The sequence below is a fragment of the Alternaria arborescens genome, assembly GCF_004154835.1.
Source record: "Alternaria arborescens strain FERA 675 chromosome Unknown contig_79, whole genome shotgun sequence".
NCBI classification, from domain to species: domain Eukaryota; kingdom Fungi; phylum Ascomycota; class Dothideomycetes; order Pleosporales; family Pleosporaceae; genus Alternaria; species Alternaria arborescens.
In genome coordinates, this window is record NW_021167934.1 from 1,259 (window position 1) to 24,140 (window position 22,882).

The following is a 22,882-nucleotide window of genomic DNA, read 5'->3' on the forward strand; positions in this document are numbered from 1 at the left end:
GCCATTTCATTCAATAATGGTAATCCTTTGTGCGAATAGGATCAATTGAATTTTCCGGATTCTTTACCGATCCATCCCATTCGTCGAAACCCATTCGGCCAACCACCAGGCGGACAAATATAGGGATATAGCTAGTTAGTGAAACTGTTGAACGCAAGAAGGTAACAGCAAGCTAGTCGCCGCCAGTCACTCCAGCAGATGTCAGATAGTTAGATGGAAAGGTTAGTAACTTTGCAGGCGCCGTCACGGAAGGGTCCAGCCCTGAGCGACGATTGAGTCATTGACCGCGAAAATGCCTTCCTCGTTGACGTTGCATTGTGACTCCGCTGCGAGCTCGAAAAGGTCCGCATCTTGCTCGAGTAGACAGGACAATTCAAAACTGACTGTGCGTGGTGGCGGAGGATCCACGGCAATGTTAGACGATCTATTGATATGCTAGTCGCTAGCTCACCCATCGTCACACGCTATGGCGGACGCAGACCATGGTGTTTAGAGGGTCCGACGGCGGGCTGGAAGCCACAAGAGAAGAGAGCAGCGCCACCACTCCTGACGCACGATAGCAGTAGTGGTGTTTCTCGAGGTTGTGCCGAGGTTCAGGCAACCAAGACAGATAACGTCGTATGAAGCCAACAGCGGGAGGTTACGGGAATGTCAAGTGCCATGAAACCGTACAGTATAAGACAAACTTAGTAACAGTTGCAGCGAGTCGAGAGCATCTACGGATGCCGTTGCTTGCAATACTGCTCCTGATTCCAAAAGGGTCTTGGCTGTAACGTCGAATAATACTCCGCATGCTACTGCAACAGGGCGAATAATGTCCTGCACTGGAGTTAATTTCAGGAGAATAAAACTGCAGGTTGCTCGTAATCAAGTTCACGTGGCATCCGCACTTACACTTTCAGCTACAGCTACGCGGGCCGGACCCCTCTACAGCTTTTGACAAATGAGCGCTCGACATTGGCCGAGGTGGCCCCGAAACAAGCTTTGCTTTTGGTCCCTGAGGAGGAGTTCGCCGCACACGGTGTTCGCATTCATTGCGCTCCGCCGGATGATAGCCGCTTAGCGCATTGCTAGCAGGAATTATCCGTACGATCCGGATCTCCAGGATCGTCCAGGGACCTCATACTCCAATGTAGATCATCCCCGTCATGTGCACACCTCTGCGCACCTGTAGTAGCTGGTCTAATGGAGCTTGCCGAAATGTGAGGTTGGTTATCTCAAGGTAGATGGATGCTCAGGACGGATCGCGCTGTGGATGGTGCTAAGGTGCACTATCAATCAATAGAAATCGCCGGGGGTAATCCTAGGTCGATTGAACGCCGGGAGGGCTTGATCGTCATGATATCTCTACCACAACGACAAGACGGCTGCCCAGCTTTCTCAACGTGTGACAAGACAGTGCCCATAGACAGCGAGGAAGATGACTCAAGTTGGCTTTTGCGACAAACGGATGTAAAATCGCTTCTTCCTTCCCAGAGCGAATCCATCCGAAGCGGAGCAAAATAGTGAAAACTGAAGCGAACACGGACCAGTGATAGCTGCTACATGCGACCCATCGTGACACCGCTGTGAATTTGCGCGTTGGTGTGTGATTGTTGCCGACCGGATGCCGCAACATGTCACATGGCAAGATTGCAGTGATCGCGCGTACTCCAGAACAAGAATCGATGCAGTGTCTGTGACTGAGCCATGATCGTACTGTACGTAACAAGACCCTGATGTGTTATTAGCGCGTCGTCGTCGATGTGCAAAGGCATCACATCATCGAATTTGTGCTGATCTCAGCCGATTTTCGCCTACCCGCGCACCTCAAGTCACACTTGCTGCCACCTGCTTTCCGGAAGCAATCCGGGGCAGGCGAGACACTGGCGCAGACCGAATGAGCTATTCACAGTGGACTGTTCCAAAACCGACAAGGTAAAATTCTTGATTTGATGATTCGTGGGCTCAGCTGAACTTCTGGTCATAGCAGTAAGAATAGCGCGATTAATAGTGATGCGACAGGCCTGGTACTCCAGAAATCAGACCACGAAGACACGGCGGTCGAGCACGTGTATCAACGAGTTAAAGAAACTAATTCGCGTCAGCGCTATTGCAATCGACACGCGAACAGTGCAAGGAATATTGGGTTAGTACGCTCTGCCATAACCTGATCACCAGGTTGAGAGTGGACTCACTGATCAACGTATTGTGAACGTGCGGCCTGAGTCGATGCTGGTTGTATATATGTCCGGGACCTATATTTGCTTTGTTTAAGAGCTTGTAAAGCAACGATGTTCCCAGTCGAAGCCACGTCTTGTGGCGCGCGCGTGAACATGCGTAACCTAGTTACACGTACTTCATACCAGTGGAGAGCTAGCCAATGTTGAGTTGTTTCTCGTGGATGGGGCTGGACGGGCGATCGTCTTCTTACTGAGACCTCCAAGTATCTAGCGATAGCCGTTGAAACCTGGTTGCTGTCAGGCGCGGTGTCAGCAAGCCTCAATAATGATGCTAACGCACGGATGCGAGACGAGTGATGCCCGCCCTAACCAGAGGGGGATGATATCTGCAATGCCGCCCGGCCGAAAAGGGCGAAGTGCGTGACTTGCAGGACAGCACTGACTCGAACCTCACAAGTCTGGCTGCGGACCGGACTCGATAGCGCTGTCCACTGTCTGGCTAGTCGGCATAAAGTACATCATCGGCTATAGATGACGTTCCTGACTAGATGATAACTCATCGAGTGAGCTTGCAAGGGACGATCAAGGCTGAAGCGCACGTCTGGGGAGAGAGCGACGCGGCTCTATCCCTGGCCCTCAACGGCAAGGATGTCGCGTCAGTCACCAAGTTGCCTTTGCAGTAGACCATGCAGTTCTGTTGCTGCAACTGCACCAGGACCCGCTTGGTTGTCACGCATCAGCTGCATCGTCGTCATTATCAGTCCCGCGTCTATTGCCTGAAGACCTTTAGAGGTTGGGTCGTTGGGTCGCATGGCGACAAGACTGATAACATTGGGAAGTGCGTGGATGGGTGGCAGTCGTAGCCGCGACCCCACAGCTGCGTGGCATCAAACATAGCTGCAAATCTCAGGCATACATCGATGCATCTTACACGGACTATTGGAGAAGTTCGCAGGTCACGGCGTGCTGAGCGGTGCAATTTTTCAAATGGAGTGTGATGGGCGTGCATGATTCTCTCCAGGATGAGGGGGAGGGACTTTATTATGGTACGTGCACGCTAGGCTGTGTTTGGTCGTCACTTGACTTTTATGGATGCGCGGCGACTGCTGAGCCAAACACAACCCACGCGGAGATGCGCAATTCTCGGAAGATATTTCGTCGCCCTGGATCTTCCCAGCCGACGGTGGTGCGGCGTTTGCAAGGTTACAGTGAACATTAGAGGTAGGGGTTGGTCGACAACAGCTGGGCTGAGAGCCAGGAAGCAGACGCGGCCGTGTGAAACATAGCGCACCGTCCCGGATCCGCGATGATTAGACCAATCTGCGTGGCCCTTGGCCAGTCTTCCTCATGACGCTTGGTCTCATTCGGGTTCGCATACCCCCATCCCAGTCGCCATGCTGGACATCTGCGCTGTGCCTTGTTCCGGCTGCATCCTGCTCTCTTGGCCATCTCCGCACCGCTCCCTCAGCATCCGACCGACTTCGGGCCTGCTGAAGCCACGCGGAAGGGCCGCATTGCTCATGCTGACCCGATACTCGTCTTCAATGCAGTCCGACGACCGTTTCTGGGTCCAGGACGTTGCGGGATGAAAAGAGTTTCGCGTGCTGCCTCACCAGCGGCCGCCGTCCAGGAACATGAAGCTTACGCTGTCCTAACGTCAGGCCCTGGCAGCTGGGGAGTCATGGCACACTAGTTTAGCTGGCAATGGTGCGGTGGGCGGCGGTGGAGTAGGCACAGGGAATGCTGCTTGTGTGCGTTGATCGTCTCATGGGCCAGACCCACGAACTGGCGGATGGCTGGAGGCGAACATCCCCAGTAGGACTGCCTCACATGTCCAGTGTCTCCGTCCAGGCCTAGCAGTGCGCTCAGCAGGGGGCGATCGCTGCGCTACTGTAGCCATCAACTGTCTGCCATCCGAACCAGGTAAAGTCTTCCTAGCGGCCAGTCTCGTAGTGTGTCATGGCCGCCGGAGACAAGCGTTTCCCTCCCAGGCACTTCACCACGACGTATTGCCTTCGTGCTCTGTCGCAAGTCGTGCATATTCCCTCGCGCTTGACCTGCCCCATCCATCAGAGTCATTGCCAGGAGTCGCCAATTATCTCCGACAGCCCATCCTAGCTGTCATAGGTTGGATAGCGTGCAATTCCAAGGAGCCATGTCCATGTCCGCTGGCTGATGCCGCCGTTGCTACTATTACCTCCACTCCCTATTATCGTCCCAGGGCCTACCTACCCTGACATCCTTGTTGCTTCGCAATTCGCCGACGCATCGATATTAACCCCCGATTATACATACTTGTACCCGTTCCCTGGACCACTCTCTGGTACCTCCTGTCGGCGACCTACATTCTCCATATTGTTGTTTGCATCTGCAGCGCCAGTACGTGCACAGTCCTGCCCCTCTACCACCTTGTGGCTTGACGACCATCCAAACAATTTCTGACCCTTTATACAGTTCACCCACTGCTGCTGCAACCCATCACGACGGCCCACGCATAATTCTCGTCCTGTAAGCGAGATCAAGACTGGAGTCGGGATAGAACTATCTGCATCGTCAACGCACCTGCCCCGCCTTTCGTCCCGCCCATTTCCAACCTCAACATCTGGAACGACACCGTTCGCATCGCCACATTTCGCTCTCTTCAACACTCACTCATTGCAACATTGACACTGGTGAGTTCCTATTCTAGCACCCGCTGTTGTCGCATGCGCTCATTGGTTACAGCCGCTTGTCCCAAAACTGGTATTCCGAGTTCTTGGTCCCGTGTTACATCCGCGCGTCTTCACTACCATCCATATAACGAATCTCGACTGCTGTGCGATCGAAGATCGTTTCTCATGCTATTCTGCTGATTCAAGGAATTGACCTCGCTTTCTTTCCGGATCACGTTCCAAACGTTCGTCTGAAAACGGAATCGAAACCATCAACTACCACTCTTCCCCATGTTGCAAGGTATCAGGGCATCGACTCTGACGATGCCTTCCTTCGGACACGACATGTCCATTGGTGGCGTGCAAAAGGTGGAGGGATACAGCGATACAGATTCATGGAACTGGCCTCAGCAACCGACCTCCCACCAAGCTTCATACTCGAACATGTTTGATCCTTCCATGTACGCCAGCTTCACCCCTCCCATGCAACAGCAAGTTCGCCAACCGCCCCGCCATCACTCAATCGCCACTTCTCGCGTCGTTTCAACTGCGACTAGCACGCCACCACCCCCCAGGCCCCAGGTCACAGGAAACATGGTCAAAGCGCAGCCGGCTTTCAAGCCCACGTGGCAGGGATTCCTAGACACAACCAAAGATGCTATGACCGTAGTAGAAGCAGCACTTCAAGGCCGCCTCAGCCATATTAGTCGCAGACCGCATGACAAAGAGCGCGCAGAGATGCTTACTTCTGGAACCGTATTGGTGTACGAGGAGAACGCCTCTGGTATCAAGCGATGGACCGATGCTGTCCACTGGTCCCCAAGTCGGGTTATGAACAACTGCCTCATCTACCGCCAGCTCGTGCGCGCGTTGAAGCCAGAGGAGAAGAAGTCGGCCCTGAACCCATCGTGTGGAACCAAGAGGAAGCGGAAGGAAAACAATGGCCCCGTTAGGTCCAAGACTGGTGAAGTGCTAGAAAACTCAGAAGACGAGTATGAGAATCCCTCGTTCGATCCCTCGCTATCCGGCGATGTCGACTCCATGAATAAGGTGTACGCCAACTTCGCCCAGAGCTTGACACCCGATCAACAGCGACGTTTCTGCGGCTCTCTCATCGATAGCTACGAGTTCAAAGAGGGTGGTTTGATGAAGAAGACCATCTCAGTCAAGTACCAGGGCACTCATCACCATGTCATTTCTTATTACAGTCTGGAGGACGTCGTGAGCGGAAAGCTCAAGCGACCATTCCAAGATCCAAAGCTCGCCGACATCCAGCCAAGACCCGAGCTTTTGAATGGTTGGAAGGTTAGCCTTGAAGATGAGGAGAGCAAGGACATGCCCCTTGTAGCAGGATACCCACACCACATCCAGCCAAGTCATGTGCAGCATCATGTTATCGGAGCTGTAACTCAATCGATCGGTGCTCAGGGTCAGCTCCAGACTCATGCCCCTCTTCATCTAACAGTTCCCGACTACTGGCATGGTCCCCAGGTTTCGCAGTACTCGTCGAGCCACCATAGCCCTCAACACTATGCAGCACCTCAGCCTGTGGCACCTCAGTTCTCGGCGCACCAGCCAGCACATCAATACTCCGTTCCGCAGCCATCGTCGCAGCATTACGCACATCCGCCATCTCCTCAACCATACTCTTCGCCACATTCAGCTACTTCTCAATACTCCACACAAGCTCCTCCGTCTTCACACTACACGCCACAGCCACAATCGGCGCGTCCCTACTCTTTCGAATCCCCCTCTACTACATCAGCCTCCTCATACTCTCAGCACGCACCTGCCCCACAATACCAGCCGCCACAGCCTGCTGCATACACCCTACCTCAATCCGCTGGCTTCGAGGCCCAGGCTCTGCCCCAGCAAAGCTCAACTGTCGGCCCCCAGCAGACCCAAGTCCCAGGACCACAACACGACCAACAGAGGAGGGCTTCGGCACCAGTGGCTCTGCAGCAGCCGTTCACCACACCGCAATTTCCCGCGGCTCCCCACCCTCACTCATACTATGTAACGGATCAGAAGTACGTTCCAGAGCAGAAGTACTCATCTAATGCGCACCACGGATATTAGGGTGCTGTCGCCTTGCATCATTTCACACATTTTCGAGACATACGATCTACAGAGCATACACGAGACATTCATGGAGGATGATTTGGTTGCGATACCCCCTTAGCGACATTTCCTTTGGCGAAGGTGGTACTTTCCCAATACCAGCATTTTGGCTCATGGTAACCCAGTTACCCTCTTTCCTACAGATACGGTCGGAGTTGTTGGTCCTTTGGTTCTCTTTGCTTATGTTTGTCCTTCTGGACACGTGTTTCAATCAGTCTGTCATCATGGTGGTCTTTACCAAAAGCATCTCATGTCCTACTTCGCATGGTCGCTTACGATACCTTGTCGCATTGCATTGCATGTGTTTTCTCTCGTTCTCGTTACCATACTTGCTGCCTATTACCGCCATACCCTTGTACAAATATAATCCGACGCATGTAGCTAGTGCTCTATAGTAGCAGCCTTTACCACTAAACATCGCGGATACGCGCGACGAAACAAATCAATCAATAAGTCAAAACATTCTGCTCCACCTTCTTCAATTCGTAAATGAAACGTGTCCACTTGTTTAGTCATCATTTGCTCTATTTCTCTCTGTCAGCTGCCGCCAACCGGCTTTGTCGTACGATTGTTCCTACGAAGCGGACCGCGAAACACGACAACAAGACCCATCCTAGATGTCGACCTTCTATATCACTCAAAGCGGAAAAAGGAACGCGAGATTTTTCTACGCCGCACTCCTGCGCTAAATGTACGGAACAGCTACCATGCCGCAACTCAATCCAGCCGTGTCCTACTGGCTAGATGGAATCCCTCTTCCATAGGAACAAACATCGCATCATTCACATCACATATCGACTGACCCGCGCCGTATCGCCGAGCTATCGTTATTGCGCATTGCACATCGATGACAGGATTCCGATTCGCGAGATACGGTAGCCGAGCCAATTGATAAAGCAGGATGAAGAGCAAGGGCTTCTGGGGTTGGGAAAGGGATTGCTGCGCTGAGTAGTTGACGCGATAGTGATGTGCAGGAAGGCGTGTCTTAGATGTGAGATCTGTTAGGGATCCGGGCGGGTAAGGATGGAGAGCTTGGGAGGAATGCGAAGGGTCGATGGACAAGATGACGCGTGTTGTTCGAAGGACGAAGAGTCGGACGGATTTGTGCGAGCGCTTAGCAAGGACGTTGGAGATATGATGTTAGCGTCGGCGCATCGCTGCATGTCATGTTGACGGCATACATCCCATAGGATGGATTTTTGTTCCACCCATAGGGCTGTAAGTATGTCCTGCATGACATTCGATCGCGTCTCGGTGTGAGTTCCGCGTTGTTGCGATTCATGGTCACGCTCCTTCGTGGCTATAATCCCTTCCATCTAGTACTTTGTGGAACAGGTTGCATGAGTAGCCTCGGGAGACATGCATGTGAAGAGCGCCATGTCAAGCAGTTCTACGGTGGACAGGCTTCGTATCATCCGAAATGTGATAGCCAAGGGTTAATACGTGATATCTACGTCTTGCCAGTGCGTTTCCATTAACAGACGGAGAGGAGCTCGCGGGCATGACTTAGCTTACTGCAGATACCCTTGTCTGCATTATCGGATTCGTAATCCTGGAGCATAATGGTTGTAATGGCCCTTGATTGTTCTACTGAAGCATCTGGACATGTGACGACACTATGATCACAGTGCGCGATCATCAACAGGGCAACTTTTGAATCACCATGGATGGTGGATCGAGGGCCGCAGGGTGTGCTCGTTCTTTGAGTCGCAATTTCATGTCGGTTGTGTATAGACCGTCATTGTGCGGTTGTCATGAGTAGTACAGAGAACGTGCCCGTCTCGGGGAACCGCGTCGCGTGCGCGAGCGCGATCTCGCTTGTTCGTCCAGCCGCTCTCTTTCCTCCCACCATTCAATTTCTCCCCGTCTTTCCATCATCACATTCCATCAAAGAAACCGTTCAAACTCCCGCAACCGTGCGCTGCCTGTTTAATAAACATGGACTCATTCTATGAATCCTTCACAGGGTGCTTCCACTGCTGGTACGAGACATAAGCCTGGAAGCCGGAGATTCCGAGGCTTAGGATCCCAATGACTACCGCAATGAAGACACCAATCATTGTTGCCATTAGCATGTGCCTTTGCGCACTATACTTTTGGACCCAATTCTCCCAATCGCGACGAGGGCTTGGATGCTGTATCTCGTCGTAGATTTCCTTCAAACGGGTACCAAAGTAGGTATAGTCGACTTTTGGTTCATCCTTCCGTCGGTATCGAGATACGCCACATTGCATCAAATCCGGGTCCAAATCGTATTTTGGTACGAGTGCTTCAGATGCATCGTCTTTAAACAGAATGCAGTACAGCGTGTCCAACACTTCCAATGCGAGTAATCGTGGGATCAAACAACGACTTCCATCCGGACGGCTTGCTAGTAACATCTCCTTCAGCACAGCAGAACAATGGAAGACCCGGACGATCTTTCTCTTTCCACTGTAATCCATGGTCAAATGGCCGCGCAGATCATCAGTCGGTTCAAATTTGAACCCTGCCTTCACCAGTTTACTAGCAGTCAACGCGTCCAGGAAGTCGGATAACCTGGTATCTCCCAAGCTGTGTTCTAGAAAACCAACACTCTCACGTGGAAATGCTTCCGAAATGAACTCTGTGACGGTCAAACCGCGGCGCCACGAGATGGATGGACCGCCTTCCTCGAGGATATCCGCGCAGTCGAGCGATGTTCCACAGTTGGTCATGAACAGAACACTGGCTGCTATGTTCACCACCCGATCTTGATCAATGGGATTTGTACAAACTTTCCTGTTAGAGTTTGGGATTGAGAAATGAGATTTGACGATGCTTTCTCGGTCCAGATCTGGGTCGTTTTGGATAGCCTGGATGAGTCGGAGGAGATCGTCATGTGACGACAAGGCTGGAGATGAGCCATTCGTGTCTTCCGGCACATATGCAGCCGTGAGAGCCTTGTATCGATTCCAAAATGCGTCAAGACGTTCTGCTCTACTCCATGGGCATTTTGCCTGATTGCACGTCGCGTCGCCAGTGCATGTGTCGCAGATGTCCCAGTTCCACATTGCCTTTCCCAGCTTTTGCAATTGTTCGTAACTAACATGGTTCAGCAGGAACCATGGATTTGGAGTAGCCGCCATCGAAGAGTAAATCCAATGCACCTACAATGATCAAGGATGAGGGGATGGTTCGAAGCTGCTGAATGGTTTTTGAGCTCAGCCATGCTAGGCGCATGCGAGGCTGAGCGACACAAATGTATGATTGGTTGCCACATTTGCCACTCGATGTGACTCTATCGCGTCTGATTGGAGTTCTGAATGTCAAGGCGTTCTCTTGGGCAGACTTGCGTACTAAGGCATCAACACCACGCAAATTGCCTCGCCTCTCACCAGCCGTATGAACCTTGGGTTTTTCCTCAGCTTCTTGGAATTGCACTGTTTCTCTGCCATCCAGATCTTCGCCCTTCTAATTTTCTTGCATATAGCATACACGCTTCTTCTACCTCGACAACATCTTCAGCTGGTACAACCGCGAGCGGTGACCTTTTTCAAAGTTCTTAATATGATCAGAGGCTTAACGCGATTCGAGAAACACGTCGACGACGCCACTCGTCTTTATTTTGAGGATGTCGTACAGAGAGTAAAAGGCCCGCTTCTTTTCATCTTGCGCCAATCCAAGAAAAACTTTCGGCCATTCGTCATACGTCTACTAGTTTTGGGCACGGACGAACGCTCTGCGAGACCTTGCATAGTCATATTCTGTCCAGCTTGTGTGAGCGGTTTGGTGGAGAATTTCTTCCTGAAAGACAGTTCCAAACGCCTCTGTCAGCCTGGCAAGGCTGGTCCGGCATCCTTTAATGTGGTTGTGGAAGGTCATCCCATACGACCTACCACGTCGCAATACCCTCACACTACCTCGATCAGTACCGGTCACTCGATGAGCGACTTCTCGAGATTCGGAAGTGCCCGTCTCAAGATCGACGGAATTCATGGAACTCGATACGCTACACTAGGCGGTCACATAGTTGTGATCAACAAGGATGAAAGCCTATCGTGGTACGGGCTCACTGCTGGCCATTCCATTGTTCAAGATGTGCTTGAAGAAGAAGTTCAAGGCGTACAAGCGAGTGAAGACCTCGATATTGGACTAAGTCTCTTTTCTGGCCTCACTATTTCTTCACCTTCGCATGCTCCAGAAGTAGAGGGGAACCGCGCAATGAGCAACACTGCACACAACCTTATCACTGATTCTCAGGCATTGGTTGAGTGGTCAGGTACCGCAACTATCGCATCAGCATCCTTTTCCGCTCAAGCATACAACCGGGATTGGGCTTTGCTGGAAGCAGTAGATGATCAGTCTCCCTGGGAAGATCGAGATGAAGGAATCTTCGAAAAATATGTTCTTGGTGATTCTAGACTTGGTACCATGCCAATAGATGCAGGAGTACAGATGGGTTTCCAAACACCCCTCAGCGGAAAGCTTTCCCGTCTTCCATCTTTTGTATTGCTATCTAATGGGAACGATTTTGTACCGGTTCACACAATCACGATGCGCAACGCTCGTGGTAAGTCATGGGTCTCACAATTTTTGGTATCAAACTCACATATGACAGGAATACCGGCAGGTACTTCAGGTACATGGGTGTATACGGAGACCTCGAAGCCAGCGAATAGCAGTCGGTCTCAAAGCGCAACAGCAAGTGATCCGGATGATCAAGCAAACAGGATTATAACTGTCTATGGCCAAACAATCGCGGATGACTCTCTAGGGGATGTTTACATGGTACCTCTGTGCGATATTCTCAATGACATCAAAGATGCCGTCGGCGCTCGAGGAGCAAGACTTCCAGAAAGCAATACGGAGGTAGATGAAATCTTGCGCAGGGTGAAAGATACTACGATCAATGCCTCGCAGACTCAGGTGGATAACCCAGCATTAGCCCAGCCGCCAATAAACGAAGCCGAGGCTACGTCCAGTTCGCTGAATAGGATGTCTTGCACACAGTGTGGATCTGAGGGACATACTAGGGAGACCTGTGGTGTTAAGGATTCTTACAGTGGCTATGGAAACGACTCACAGAAAACTTCAACACCTGTAGTGGCTGCACCATATATTCCTACCAAATACTCGAGCGGCGATAAAGGCACGAAGATCTGGTATTGCTCTGAATGTGGCGACGGCCCAATTGGCGTGTGGCAACTGTGCTGCACCAATTGTAGTCACCGAAGATGCGGGGTGTGTGTTACGGAGGTGCATAAATAGGACGACGCATTGGTCACAGGTAGTCGGTTGGATAGCAGGAAGTTATCCACCTCGCTAGTGCTCATACGTTTCCACAATATCTCCAGTCCTTACAACTCAAGGAACCTTCGATCCACAGCGTGATCCAGACAACAGTGTGCCTACAAAAAGGTGTAAGACACATCGACCGTCTCTGACAGTTGAGTACAAAACAGTACAATGCTTTCGATAAGAAAGGCCGACGCGACAATTTCACTCAGCTAGATGGGCAACTGAGAGAAATAGAATACTGAGGTAACAGTATTGAAACTTGCATCGCAAGCAAAAAGAGTCGCGAAGGGCGTCTTGGAGTCGAAGACAGTCAAGCCTGATAGGAAAGATGTGATACCTGGGACCACAGCAACCCAGCAACACGCCCCAGAAGGGAACGGAATATGAACACTGTTTTGAAAGCATCCTCGCGCTTTGATTAGCTCATTGAGTATCGAGAATGCAAAGCGCATGATGATCTATTGGGTTATTGATGGGGCTGGAGGGTGGCTGGGACATAGGAGAGAGGCCGCTCACGTCATAACCACGAACATCAATCCAAAGACTGAATACGTCGAGCGCGATTCCCACGAACAAACTGTTATCTGTGCGTTGTGATAAGACCCTGATCAGCAACAATTTAGTCAATCTTAGCACAAAGGGGTGCAAACCTGCATCATCTCGTCGACATGCCGCCAAAACGTCACAAGATTCCCGATCCGGCCTCAACACCGGAGCCCAAAAGGCGCATCACGCGCTCATCTAACAAGGCGGACATCGTACCCGCGCAAGACCGAACAAACGACCCACCTAACGCGGAACCAACGACTTCAAACAAATCACGTGTGCTAAAGCGCAAAGAGCCTTCTCCAACAAATGCGACACCAGAAGCAGATGAGCTACCGGCCGAAGATGGCAGCCCAGCACCTCAAGTAATCACGACCCGAACCATCATACACGAACTAGTCAAGAAACCAATTCAATGCCATCAATACACGCCGTCCTCCTCAAATTCATCACGAACCTTGATCTTCACCCACGGCGCTGGTGGCACGCTCTCCGCCGACGCAGTAGTAAACTTCTGCACCGGCTTCTCCAAGTATCTCCCCGTCCTCGCATTCCAAGGCTCCATGAACCTAAAGGCGCGAACCAAAGGCTTTCACGCATGCATCGAAGAAATCCACTCTAGCCAAAAAACCACGCAAAAGAGGAAATCAAAAGAGCAGATGAAGAGAAAGAGGATGCTGCTAGGTGGACGAAGCATGGGCGCCCGAGCCGCCGTCATCGCCGCCAGCGAACACCTAGCCGAGAAGGACCACGAACAAGAGGAGACAAGCATACAGCTTGTCCTCGTATCGTACCCACTGCAAGGCCCTAAGGATGATTTGCGCGATCAGATTTTGCTCGACTTGCCTGAGAGTATCAGCGTGCTTTTTATCATCGGCGACAAAGACGCCATGTGTCCTTTCGATCTGTTGAACGAGACTAGAAGAAAGATGGTAGCGAAATCACAGGTCGTTGTTGTAAGAGATGCAGACCATGGTATGAACATCAAGCCTGCTAGCGCTACGAAGGAGGTTGGTGAATCGGCAGGACGAGTGGCTGCGTGGTGGGTGGAGGGAGATTTGAAGGCGGATGTACAATATATCGGAAAACAAGAGGAGTGAGTAAGAGGGGTATGAACTTTTCCAAAGACGGATCTTCAAGCATATTGGTGGTCTTGAACATCTTCATGTTTCTCATCTGCTTTCCTCTTCATTCCGAATATGAGACATTACTAACGCATGTCCCAATCTGATTAGGGGTACCTGCCATCTACTACTCGAGAGATCTTGTGCCTGTTCTCATTTTTCTCTTTGTCTACGTCATCCTCGTCAGATGCGATGATACCTCTTCTCGCTAGCTCCTCCAGCCCTTCCGACGTCTCAGCCAAGTCCATCCACCCAACGATTTCTTCATCATCCGATCCATCACTATCGACCTCTTCATCAGATGCGCGTACTGGGAGCCGAAGTCAAGTCTCAAGATGGTATCAAATGTCTTGTGAGTGCCAACCTAGGTCGGGCGAAAGGGAAGTTCGCCAAATCCTTCGCCTGCTTAGAGGCCATTCCAGCCTTCTTATCGACGCGTTCGTTGCCGGCAATTCCCGAGTGCGTCGGAACCCAGAACATCTGAACCCTTCCGGGTTCGATGGGGAGGAACCGGAGTAATTCGAGAATGTCTCGCCCAATCGTGGCCTCGTCGGGGAGAGGAACGGGGTCAGAGTTGTCTGGTGCAAGAAGAATGGGTTGCCAGATCTTGATGTGTTGAGGAATGGCAAGTATTGCTCTCTTGGAATGCTCTTCAAGCATATAACGAGTGGCATCCCGTTCTTGGCGACGTGACTAGCGAAGAGGATGCGCAAAGTCCTCCATGGTGGCTGGTGACGACGCGAGAGATATTGTAATTCTAGCAAGGGGTAATTCTTCGAACGACCTGTAAAGGTAAAGATACCAAGTCAGTGTATGTCTCACATGTATTTCGTACAGGTACAAATCACCCTTCGTCCGCAAGTTTGAGAATTGCTTCGCAACTTGACCGATAAAAGCGAAGCAATACCAAGTGCGAGTATACAAAGATGACCAAATCAGAAGCGTCTCACCATGGACGTTGCTCGACAACCTTAAGTCGCAAAGCAAAGTCTTGGTTAACCTAAGTTTGCTGCCGAAGTTGTTCTTAAAGCAAAGTCCTATCGTTGGCCAATTGTTGATTCTGTCGAAGTATGTTTGACGCGTCTGCTCTTGCAATTGACCAGCTAGCGAATGTGGTGAAAATGGGTGGAGTAGTTCCAGTCAGAGCGGGAATAAGAATGCACTGACGGAACGAACGAGGCATCTCGTGGGCGAATTTATGTTCAGATAGGAAAGCGGATCTCCTTTGGTAAATCAAGGAAGCGTGCAAATCTGGGCTGCGGTCTCAAGCCATGCTGTATGATGTCTGACCATGACTGAGCCGGCTCAGCAGCACTGCAATGTTGTAGGGAGACTACCCCTGCAATGTGTTCGTGCTGTTGAACGATTGAAAGATTCTCAATTTCGGCCTCGAGGAGCTTGGTATGTCGTGTAACGGTAGTCGCGACAAAAGCGATCCACGTGAAGTTGGATGAATTGGAGAACCTGGTCTTGAAAACACATCCGGTTTTGATCCCAAGGAGGTACCATTGGCGAGGCGATGGCCAGGCAGTGGTGTTAACGCATTGTATGATCTCTCCTGTGCCCGGATTCCATTGAGAGTGGTAGAAAAGATTGTCCTGAGGAACGACTCCTGGAGAGGTTGTCTCCTCCTGAGACATCTGCCTCGTGGCTCTCGGACTACCTCCACCGACTCGGGTCCCATCCGTTTGGGTAGTTTGCAAGGTCACGAAGCATCTTGCGCAATGTTAGCAATTGCCTAGAGCGATAGAACTGATATAAACGTACGTGCAGCCCAATTGCCTATATCAGGCTGAGCGCGCCGGTCAAGATGTTTGTTGGAAGCATCAACCATACGTTGCGGGGCGCGCCCTCACAGCTGGTATACAAAGCTGTAGAAGCAAGCGAGTTTCCGGGGATTTCGCCTGTCAGCTTCAGAAGTGAACGAATGTGGCGTCTTTTGATGAAGATTGCCTTTCAACGACGACGCAGCTGTTGCATGTCAAGTGTTCTTCGCAATGAGCAACATTAGCTGAGAATGGGAAGTCGTCTGCGCAGATGCAGCACTCGTATTCGATTGTGTCTTCGGCTGATCGTGGCTCGGTCAATGGTACTTTGGCGTGAGCTTTCTGATCTTCGGCAACAGGACTACGACGTCTCCTGCCAAGATTGATCACTGGGGACCTGGAGGTTACAGCTTGAGTATAGACCGGTGGAAGCAAGTGGGTTCCCCGAGAGTTCGCCTGACTGTCGCAGGTCATTGAACTTGGTGGTAAATCAGGGGCGAGGTTATCGCGAAGGTACAGCGGGAATGTCGTGTACCGGTAGTCACGACGGAATTGATCTACATGAAACCGGGTAAAATTGGCCACCAGGCCCCGAAAGTAGGGTCGAGATATACTATTGGGGACCTGGAGGCTGAAGACTGCCTCTGAGATAGGTGAGGATGGTCGGGTTCAGCGACCGTGATGAGACGATGTACTTTGTGTGAGGGCTGCTGGAGACGTTGAGCGTAGAACCTCCTGATGGCTGTAGTGCTTCCGAGGTTTGTTGGATACGTTGGGCTTGTGCAGAGTAGGGTCAAGTTATGGAATGTGATGTAGGAGGCAAGCAACAATGACTCGTAGTAGTTGTTGGAGTATAAGAGTGATGGATTGATTCTACAGGTGATGTGGGCTATATAGGCAGTACGCTAGAGGTCTAGCAGGTACTAATAACAACATAAGATGGCTCTTTCTTAGTGGTTAGTTGCTGATGACTTGTAGTAGGCAGGTACTAATAATATGTAGTAGGCAAGTCCTGTCAGATTGAACTCAAAGGCAAGATATACCCTGAGCTATTATTCGTGATTTCTTCCAACGTATACGAAGGTAGAGCCAAGGGAGTATCTCTAGCATACCGTGTGACTTCCTCGACGTACGAACGTTAGCCAGTAGCATCCCCCTCCGCTTCCCCATCGTCATGCCCAGCACCACCTCCCTTACTCTTGTATGCCTTGAAAGCAGTACTAACAATATCCCCCGTACCATCCCTCAACCTCCTCACCTCGACAACCCCACTCTTCTTCCTCAGCACAACACCATAAACCCCCTCATCAACCACAACCCCCTTCAACCACCCCAAAAACTCCGTCGCAAAATTAATACACACATTCCCGTCCCAGCAATTCGTACCCCTGCGCACCATGCCAGGAATCTCATGCGTATTGAACGTCTGCAGCCCCCTTAGTATTCCGGCTTTACTCCTAAACCCCACGGTGATCTTGGGTACACCGAGTAAGAAAGACTGAGCCCAGAACTTGAGTAACTTTCGCTCGAACTTGAGGATGTCGCGGTGTTGTTGTTGGCGCGGTGGAGGAAGTTCTTCGCTGGTTTTCAGTTCGACCCATTGGATAGGTTGCTCTGGATCTGATGGTTTCGGTGCGAGGAGGCCGTCTACTTCGCCGCCTAGTATCAGACTATGAGGCCCGAAGGATGTGTGCACTATAGAGCAGTGCTGGGCAGCGTTTGATACGACGCCTTTTTGGTGCTGTTCGATTTCCTCGCGAGGCGTGGAAGAGGGTAGAGTGGGTATGAGGGTGAGTTTCTCAAACTTGTAGCCCCAGTATGTCATCATTTCGCGGGATTGCTGGTCCGGGTGTTGGTTGTAGCGAGGCGGAGGACGGGAACTCTCTGCGGCCCGGTCGGCGGCGCGCGAGGGGAAGTCTTCTTCGATGTAGATGGTGCCGTTGTGGAGGGTTGCGAACATGCTGAATTCGGCAAAGTTGTCAAAGGGTGCTGTCATGATCTGGGATGTTGTTAGTAACTCTTCTAGGTTTAAGTAGCAGCAAGGTAAGAAAGCTGGATTCGCTTACCTTGCCATGTTCTAGGCCAGCCTACTTCAACATACCTTTGTCATCATACCTCGCCAGGTCATGAAGTCGGCTTTCACCTCTTCTTTGCCTGTCTTGTCTTCCATAAGCGCCCGGAGCAGACTGTCTAGATGAGGATCTTCCTTGTCCTCATAGTGTTTGAAAGTATCGAAGCCCTCCTTCAGATCTGCACCCATGGGTGGCGGTATGTAGTAGTTGATGCCCGACTCATCTGGCTGGTATTCGTGGTTGTCGTCGTAGGAGAAGTGGGCGACTTCGCGCGGACGCTTTATCTTGGCTGACGCGCCGTGGAAGCGATTGAGTGGCTGTATAGAGAAGCGATGGATAGGAGTGTCAGCCGCCGGAGCCTCGATCTTGGGGGCTGGCATGTCTGTATTCGTCGCTGTATCCGTCGCGGTAGTTGAAGCTGGAGCTGCCGCTTGAGGAGGCGCGCGGGTCCTGGGTCTTTTTCGAGGCGGTGATCTATCTCCTACATCTCTAGGTGGACTTGGCGACGGCGAAGGAGGGTCTCGTGAAGCCATGGCTGGTTCTGATTTGGCCGATGCGTTTGTGCGCTGGCAATGTCGCACAAGACGCTTTAAGCTTCGCCGCGGGGGTGTCGCCATCCCAGAACCCCAGCTGTCGCCGCCCCACCGAACGGTACCTGACTAGCTACGGCGCGCCATCCGTGCCATCATTTCACAAACACTACCAACATCAACATCAAATCAACATTGAATCAACCTCGACCTCGACCTCACTCCACATCCCGTCCTCCAACACCCCAAACACAATACTCCCTCTACCCTCCAACAACACTCTCCACTTAATACCAAATGGACAACCGCGCAATACGTCTCCCACCAACAACCCGGCGCAACATCTTCGCCTCGCACACCGCCCAAAACCCAGACCAGCGACAACAACCACAACACGCACCCGCACGTCGCCAAAACGGCGCCGCACCCTCGATCCGCCCCGACAGCCGCGAAATAGAAGCCGACATCTTCAGTTCCTCCGCCGACGAAGATTTCGTCGAGCGCGACGCCCTAGGCGAATACATAGTCAAGGCGCCAACGCCCGTGTACCGCGACATGGGCGTCGGCAGCGAAGAGGACGACGAGACTGGTATGTCGGTTCCTGTCGCCGTCTTACTTACTGGCATCTTGTACTTTTGTCTCTTCTTCTGATGAGTCGGGATGATGGCATGATGAACATGACATATGTGGTACACACGCAATGAGGCGCAAAAACAAACGCTGACTTGTTGCATGTGCGGATAGAGCAGGAGAATCAAGTTATCAATCTCTACGGCAAGACGAATGCGCAGTGGGATATGGAGGCTGTGGAAGAGGAGATTCGGGCTGCGCTGAAGAGTAGCTTGAAGAAGAAGGTTGGCAGTTTGGAGGATGATAGGTGGATGTTTGAGGGGGAGGGGGAGGGCAGGAAGTAGATTCTGTGGTGGCTTGTTGGACGTGGAGGAGAGTAATGGAATGAGGCATTTAATCGTATGATACCCCTGTATACATAGTTCGTTTCTGGGAATGGAGGCATGACTTTGTGAATACAGTTGAGATGAGCTCTAATGATATGGTGATAGTAGGCAGTGTATGTCGTCGTGATACTTTTGTGTTGGGATCAAGGTTGAAAAGTGATATGTTGGTGTACCTCAGCTGCATATTATCTGTCTGCATACATGCCAAGGTCACCTTAATATGCAGGTATTCGATATGGATCTCGAGATGTAACGCGGAATTATAGTGTACCGTATTAGGCGATATCCGTTTCATGCACTGGCGCATCTGGATAGGTGACTTGTACTTGATGAACATATGAATGTGCGAACTCGCAGTTGCACGGCGTGAAGACATTGTCTATCCCAAGGAGGTATCATGACAAACGTTCAGCTATCGAGTTTCGGCAACGTAGTACCAACGACGCACCTTCTTGTGTAGGCACTTGATGTGCTTTGCGAGATATATTGCTATATAATATAGGATCATGCAGCCACACATGTGTTCCTGAACTGGTAAACCTCAACATGTCACCTCCACTTGATGGACACATGGACTTGGATCACTCATAATCATTCAACACACAATGGTCGTCAGCTTCCAGGGACCATCATGAGAAATCTATTCGCGGACTTACGCTCATCGTCGCTGCCGCTCCTACTGAACCCGCAACTTCAGTCCCAATCTAACCACCACCCCAAACTCCCACCGAAAAGAAAACAGACCCAGGGTATCATATCAAAACACATTTATAAACGCCGTTTACCCCCTCCTCACCGCCGCCAGAGCTCAAGCACTGGTATCCATCACTGAAGAAAAATGAGCAAATCGTTCAAACCCGCAACTAACAACATATGAACTTACAATCCCCCTCGTCCTCCGGCGTATACGCATCTCCGCCATACGCCCTCCCAGCCCAATGCACCGCAGCAATCAAGAAGTCCAGCTCCGTGGCCAGCACATCGAGCTCCGCCTGCTCCTCCGGGAAGATTGTCTCCCCAAACGACATGTACACCGCCATGCGGTCGTACTGCGCAATGGCCATTTCCTCGAGGCCGCGGAAGAAGAAGTAGAGGACTCGCCTCTCGTGCGAGTCGGAGGCGAGGGGGTACTCTTCAAACTCCCGGAGGGAGTCGGCGCGGAGGTCGTTTATGTTGATGGTGAATTCCATCTTGTTGTTGTTGGTGGTGGTAGTGGTGGTGGTATTGGGAGAGAAAATGTAGTAGTATAGTAGTATGTCAACAGCTTGAGAAGATTGTGATTATGGAAATATGTTGCCGGTGCTGGTTTGGTGGTAGGAGCGCGCTGATTTCGACGGTTTATGTTGTGGTGCCAAGACCACCTTTGGCGACGGTCTGGCTTCGTTATTGATGGATTAGAGTATTGGATCGACAGTGACTGCGTTGTACAAGTTTCTTGCAAGTACTCCGTCCTACTACCAGAAAATCCTTCCGCCTAATGTTTGTTGTAAGGTGTCTGAGCGACAGATATATCTACGAGGGTGAGGCTCCTACAACACCAGTGATATCCTCAAGACAGCGACGCCTTTCGACGAGCTCATATACAACAAGAGGTATCTGCCAGACCTCTCCAGTGATCCGTCCTCTTCTTGCCATTTCCTTCCTCGTATACTCCCCAAGCCGCTCCGCAAGCACCCTCCACCGTACACGACGGCAACCAATTAGACTTGGGAAAGGTACAACAGCGACAGACGGAGGCACACAAGTAGGAGGAGACTATACTGAAGAAAGATGAGGAGGTTGTTATACCTGCCCACCAGCCCTCAAGTCGCAGGTGCGTAGCAGTCGAATTGGGTGGTGGAGGGTACGCGGCATCTGTTTTGGCGCTGCTGGCCTTGACAATTCATATTGCGTTGCTCCTATTCAACAGCAGCGCCGACAGCTTGAGACAGGCGAACGCGAAGCTGCGTAGAGGTGGGTTTATACTTAGGTAGAGTAAGGGAGAGACAGGACAACGGATGTCAGAGCGGAGGATACGACCCGGAAAGGGGCGGCGCAGTAGATATGTATAATGGCGAATTCTGATTTCGCATAGCAGTCAATCCCGTGAGCTGTACGATCTGCTAATGCTGATTGTGATGCTCTTACCGCGCCGTAGTTCAGTTTCTCCGCCAGTTAGAATCAAGGCGCTGGAGGCGGACGAAGGATATGGACAAGTAGACCTACACCTAGCAGGAAAGGAGCGCGAAAGGGCTACTGGCTTTTCGAACTGCGCAGTCTCATCTTCGGGTTCATGTTGCTTTGTCGTGCGGTCTACCTGCCTACTCTCAGAGTTGCACAGTCCCAAGCTAAAGGCCGAGATGGTCTCGCCGCGCAAGTTCCTGGACCCTGGAGTCAAGGCCCTGGAGGAGCCATCTGGAAGCCCCAAGACGAACTGTCTGCGTCACTCATGTAATGATTGTGAGTTGTTTGGTTCGTTGCGTGACGCCAAAGTACAGCCTAGAGGTCTTCGTGCACTCCTAGACCATTCAGGTCATCATGAAGGAAGTCGCGAGGGCCTTTAAACCTTGTTTTCGCGCCGACCTTTGCTGATGCGCTGTCTGAGAGGTGGCCTTGTCGTGAATGCTTCATGCATAGTACCGTTCTAAATAAGTTCCTGGATGCCGGACTTTTCCAGAGTCCTCGCACTTGCTATCGTGAGTCATGACCGCGTGGTTCTGGCCCTTATGGCAGTCGCGGTTCGCTTTCAGCGGCAGATTCCACCACGAGGTGCTGTTTCCGCTGCCGGACTTCTCGTGGCTCTGGACGTGATCACAATCCTATCATTTCAGATGTCCACAGGCATTGCCTCAAGCCACGAATCTGTAGCTCCGGTTCCTTTGGCGATTCCTGAGCACCACGAACAGCAGCGGTCATTATAGAAGACCAGATTTCTGCTGGAGAGCCACCATTCGTGCTTGAGATCATTTTTCACACCAAAAATGCAAAACCCCATATCTGAACTCCCGTGAAGCTGCTTGCGCGCTGGGAGTCGTAATTGCCTACTCAGAAAGCTCAGCGGCATCCCCACGATCTCTGTTTTGGTTGTGAAGCTTCTCGCTGTCCTTGTCATAGTCTTCAACCTCAGCTCTACAAAGCACCATGCCCATAATTCTGTGAAGCTCTCCCGCGTGCTCGAAGCCCTTCTTGCCTACGTGGCGGGCTCAGCGTCACCGCCGCGGTCTCTTACTTCACACATGGTGACGGAGTTTCTGAGGTGAGACTATGTTTGCTCGATCTTCTCAAGCTTCTGGGTCTCTTTCCCGCAATTGTTTCGTCTCCAAGCAGGTTGACACTGAGTTTCCAGCTTTGAGGTTGCTCTTGCGGCACCGCTTCAACGTGCCTTCCCAGAGTGACTTGGATTCCCTAGAGGCTCCCACAAGCAGCAGCAACTTCCTCAATGATGTGATGACACGCTGAAGGTCGCGATTAAGAATCGCGCTCTCGCACTGCCTCACGTTATCTCACGCGGTTGCAGCTCACGATGTGCATGTGCCAGACTCATATGCTCTCCACAGTCATTGCAAGATCCATCACCATGCTTCCAACGCGTGTTTGAGTGACTTCTCCAACTTCCAGTCAACGAAGCCTGGAAAACCTTGATACCAAGAGGTTCATTCTGAGATCTGATGCAGCCACGAGAATTTTACAGCAGCTAATAGGACCCCTATCGATCT

At 51.4% G+C, this 22,882-nt stretch overlaps 8 protein-coding genes across 8 annotated transcripts; 4 read left to right on the plus strand and 4 right to left on the minus strand.

The window, feature by feature from the left end:
- Positions 1 to 5,137: 5,137 nt before the first annotated feature.
- On the plus strand, positions 5,138 to 6,892 carry AA0111_g12417 (hypothetical protein; the record flags this gene model as incomplete). The annotated part of the gene is made up of 1 exon (XM_028646394.1): positions 5,138 to 6,892. One exon carries the CDS (start codon positions 5,138 to 5,140, stop codon positions 6,890 to 6,892), a length of 1,755 nt encoding a protein of 584 aa, XP_028499980.1.
- A 1,991-nt stretch (positions 6,893 to 8,883) lies between these two features.
- Positions 8,884 to 10,041, minus strand: AA0111_g12418 (hypothetical protein; the record flags this gene model as incomplete). The annotated part of the gene is made up of 1 exon (XM_028646395.1): positions 8,884 to 10,041. One exon carries the CDS (start codon positions 10,039 to 10,041, stop codon positions 8,884 to 8,886), a length of 1,158 nt encoding a protein of 385 aa, XP_028499965.1.
- A 1,075-nt stretch (positions 10,042 to 11,116) lies between these two features.
- On the plus strand, positions 11,117 to 12,163 carry AA0111_g12419 (hypothetical protein; the record flags this gene model as incomplete). The annotated part of the gene is made up of 2 exons (XM_028646396.1): positions 11,117 to 11,465; positions 11,514 to 12,163. The coding sequence occupies 2 exons, from the start codon at positions 11,117 to 11,119 to the stop codon at positions 12,161 to 12,163; spliced, it is 999 nt and encodes a 332-aa protein (XP_028499981.1).
- A 698-nt stretch (positions 12,164 to 12,861) lies between these two features.
- Positions 12,862 to 13,839, plus strand: AA0111_g12420 (hypothetical protein; the record flags this gene model as incomplete). Its single annotated transcript, XM_028646398.1, has 1 exon — positions 12,862 to 13,839. The coding sequence occupies one exon, from the start codon at positions 12,862 to 12,864 to the stop codon at positions 13,837 to 13,839; it is 978 nt and encodes a 325-aa protein (XP_028499971.1).
- A 354-nt stretch (positions 13,840 to 14,193) lies between these two features.
- Positions 14,194 to 14,523, minus strand: AA0111_g12421 (hypothetical protein; the record flags this gene model as incomplete). Its single annotated transcript, XM_028646399.1, has 1 exon — positions 14,194 to 14,523. The coding sequence occupies one exon, from the start codon at positions 14,521 to 14,523 to the stop codon at positions 14,194 to 14,196; it is 330 nt and encodes a 109-aa protein (XP_028499972.1).
- A 2,244-nt stretch (positions 14,524 to 16,767) lies between these two features.
- AA0111_g12422 (Decapping nuclease) lies at positions 16,768 to 18,234 on the minus strand (the record flags this gene model as incomplete). Its single annotated transcript, XM_028646400.1, has 2 exons — positions 16,768 to 17,628; positions 17,731 to 18,234. 2 exons carry the CDS (start codon positions 18,232 to 18,234, stop codon positions 16,768 to 16,770), a joined length of 1,365 nt encoding a protein of 454 aa, XP_028499969.1.
- Positions 18,235 to 18,528: 294 nt separating this feature from the next.
- AA0111_g12423 (hypothetical protein) lies at positions 18,529 to 19,145 on the plus strand (the record flags this gene model as incomplete). Its single annotated transcript, XM_028646401.1, has 2 exons — positions 18,529 to 18,820; positions 18,976 to 19,145. 2 exons carry the CDS (start codon positions 18,529 to 18,531, stop codon positions 19,143 to 19,145), a joined length of 462 nt encoding a protein of 153 aa, XP_028499970.1.
- Positions 19,146 to 19,995: 850 nt separating this feature from the next.
- AA0111_g12424 (hypothetical protein) lies at positions 19,996 to 20,377 on the minus strand (the record flags this gene model as incomplete). Its single annotated transcript, XM_028646402.1, has 2 exons — positions 19,996 to 20,015; positions 20,071 to 20,377. The coding sequence occupies 2 exons, from the start codon at positions 20,375 to 20,377 to the stop codon at positions 19,996 to 19,998; spliced, it is 327 nt and encodes a 108-aa protein (XP_028499964.1).
- Between the last annotated feature and the right edge of the window lie 2,505 nt (positions 20,378 to 22,882).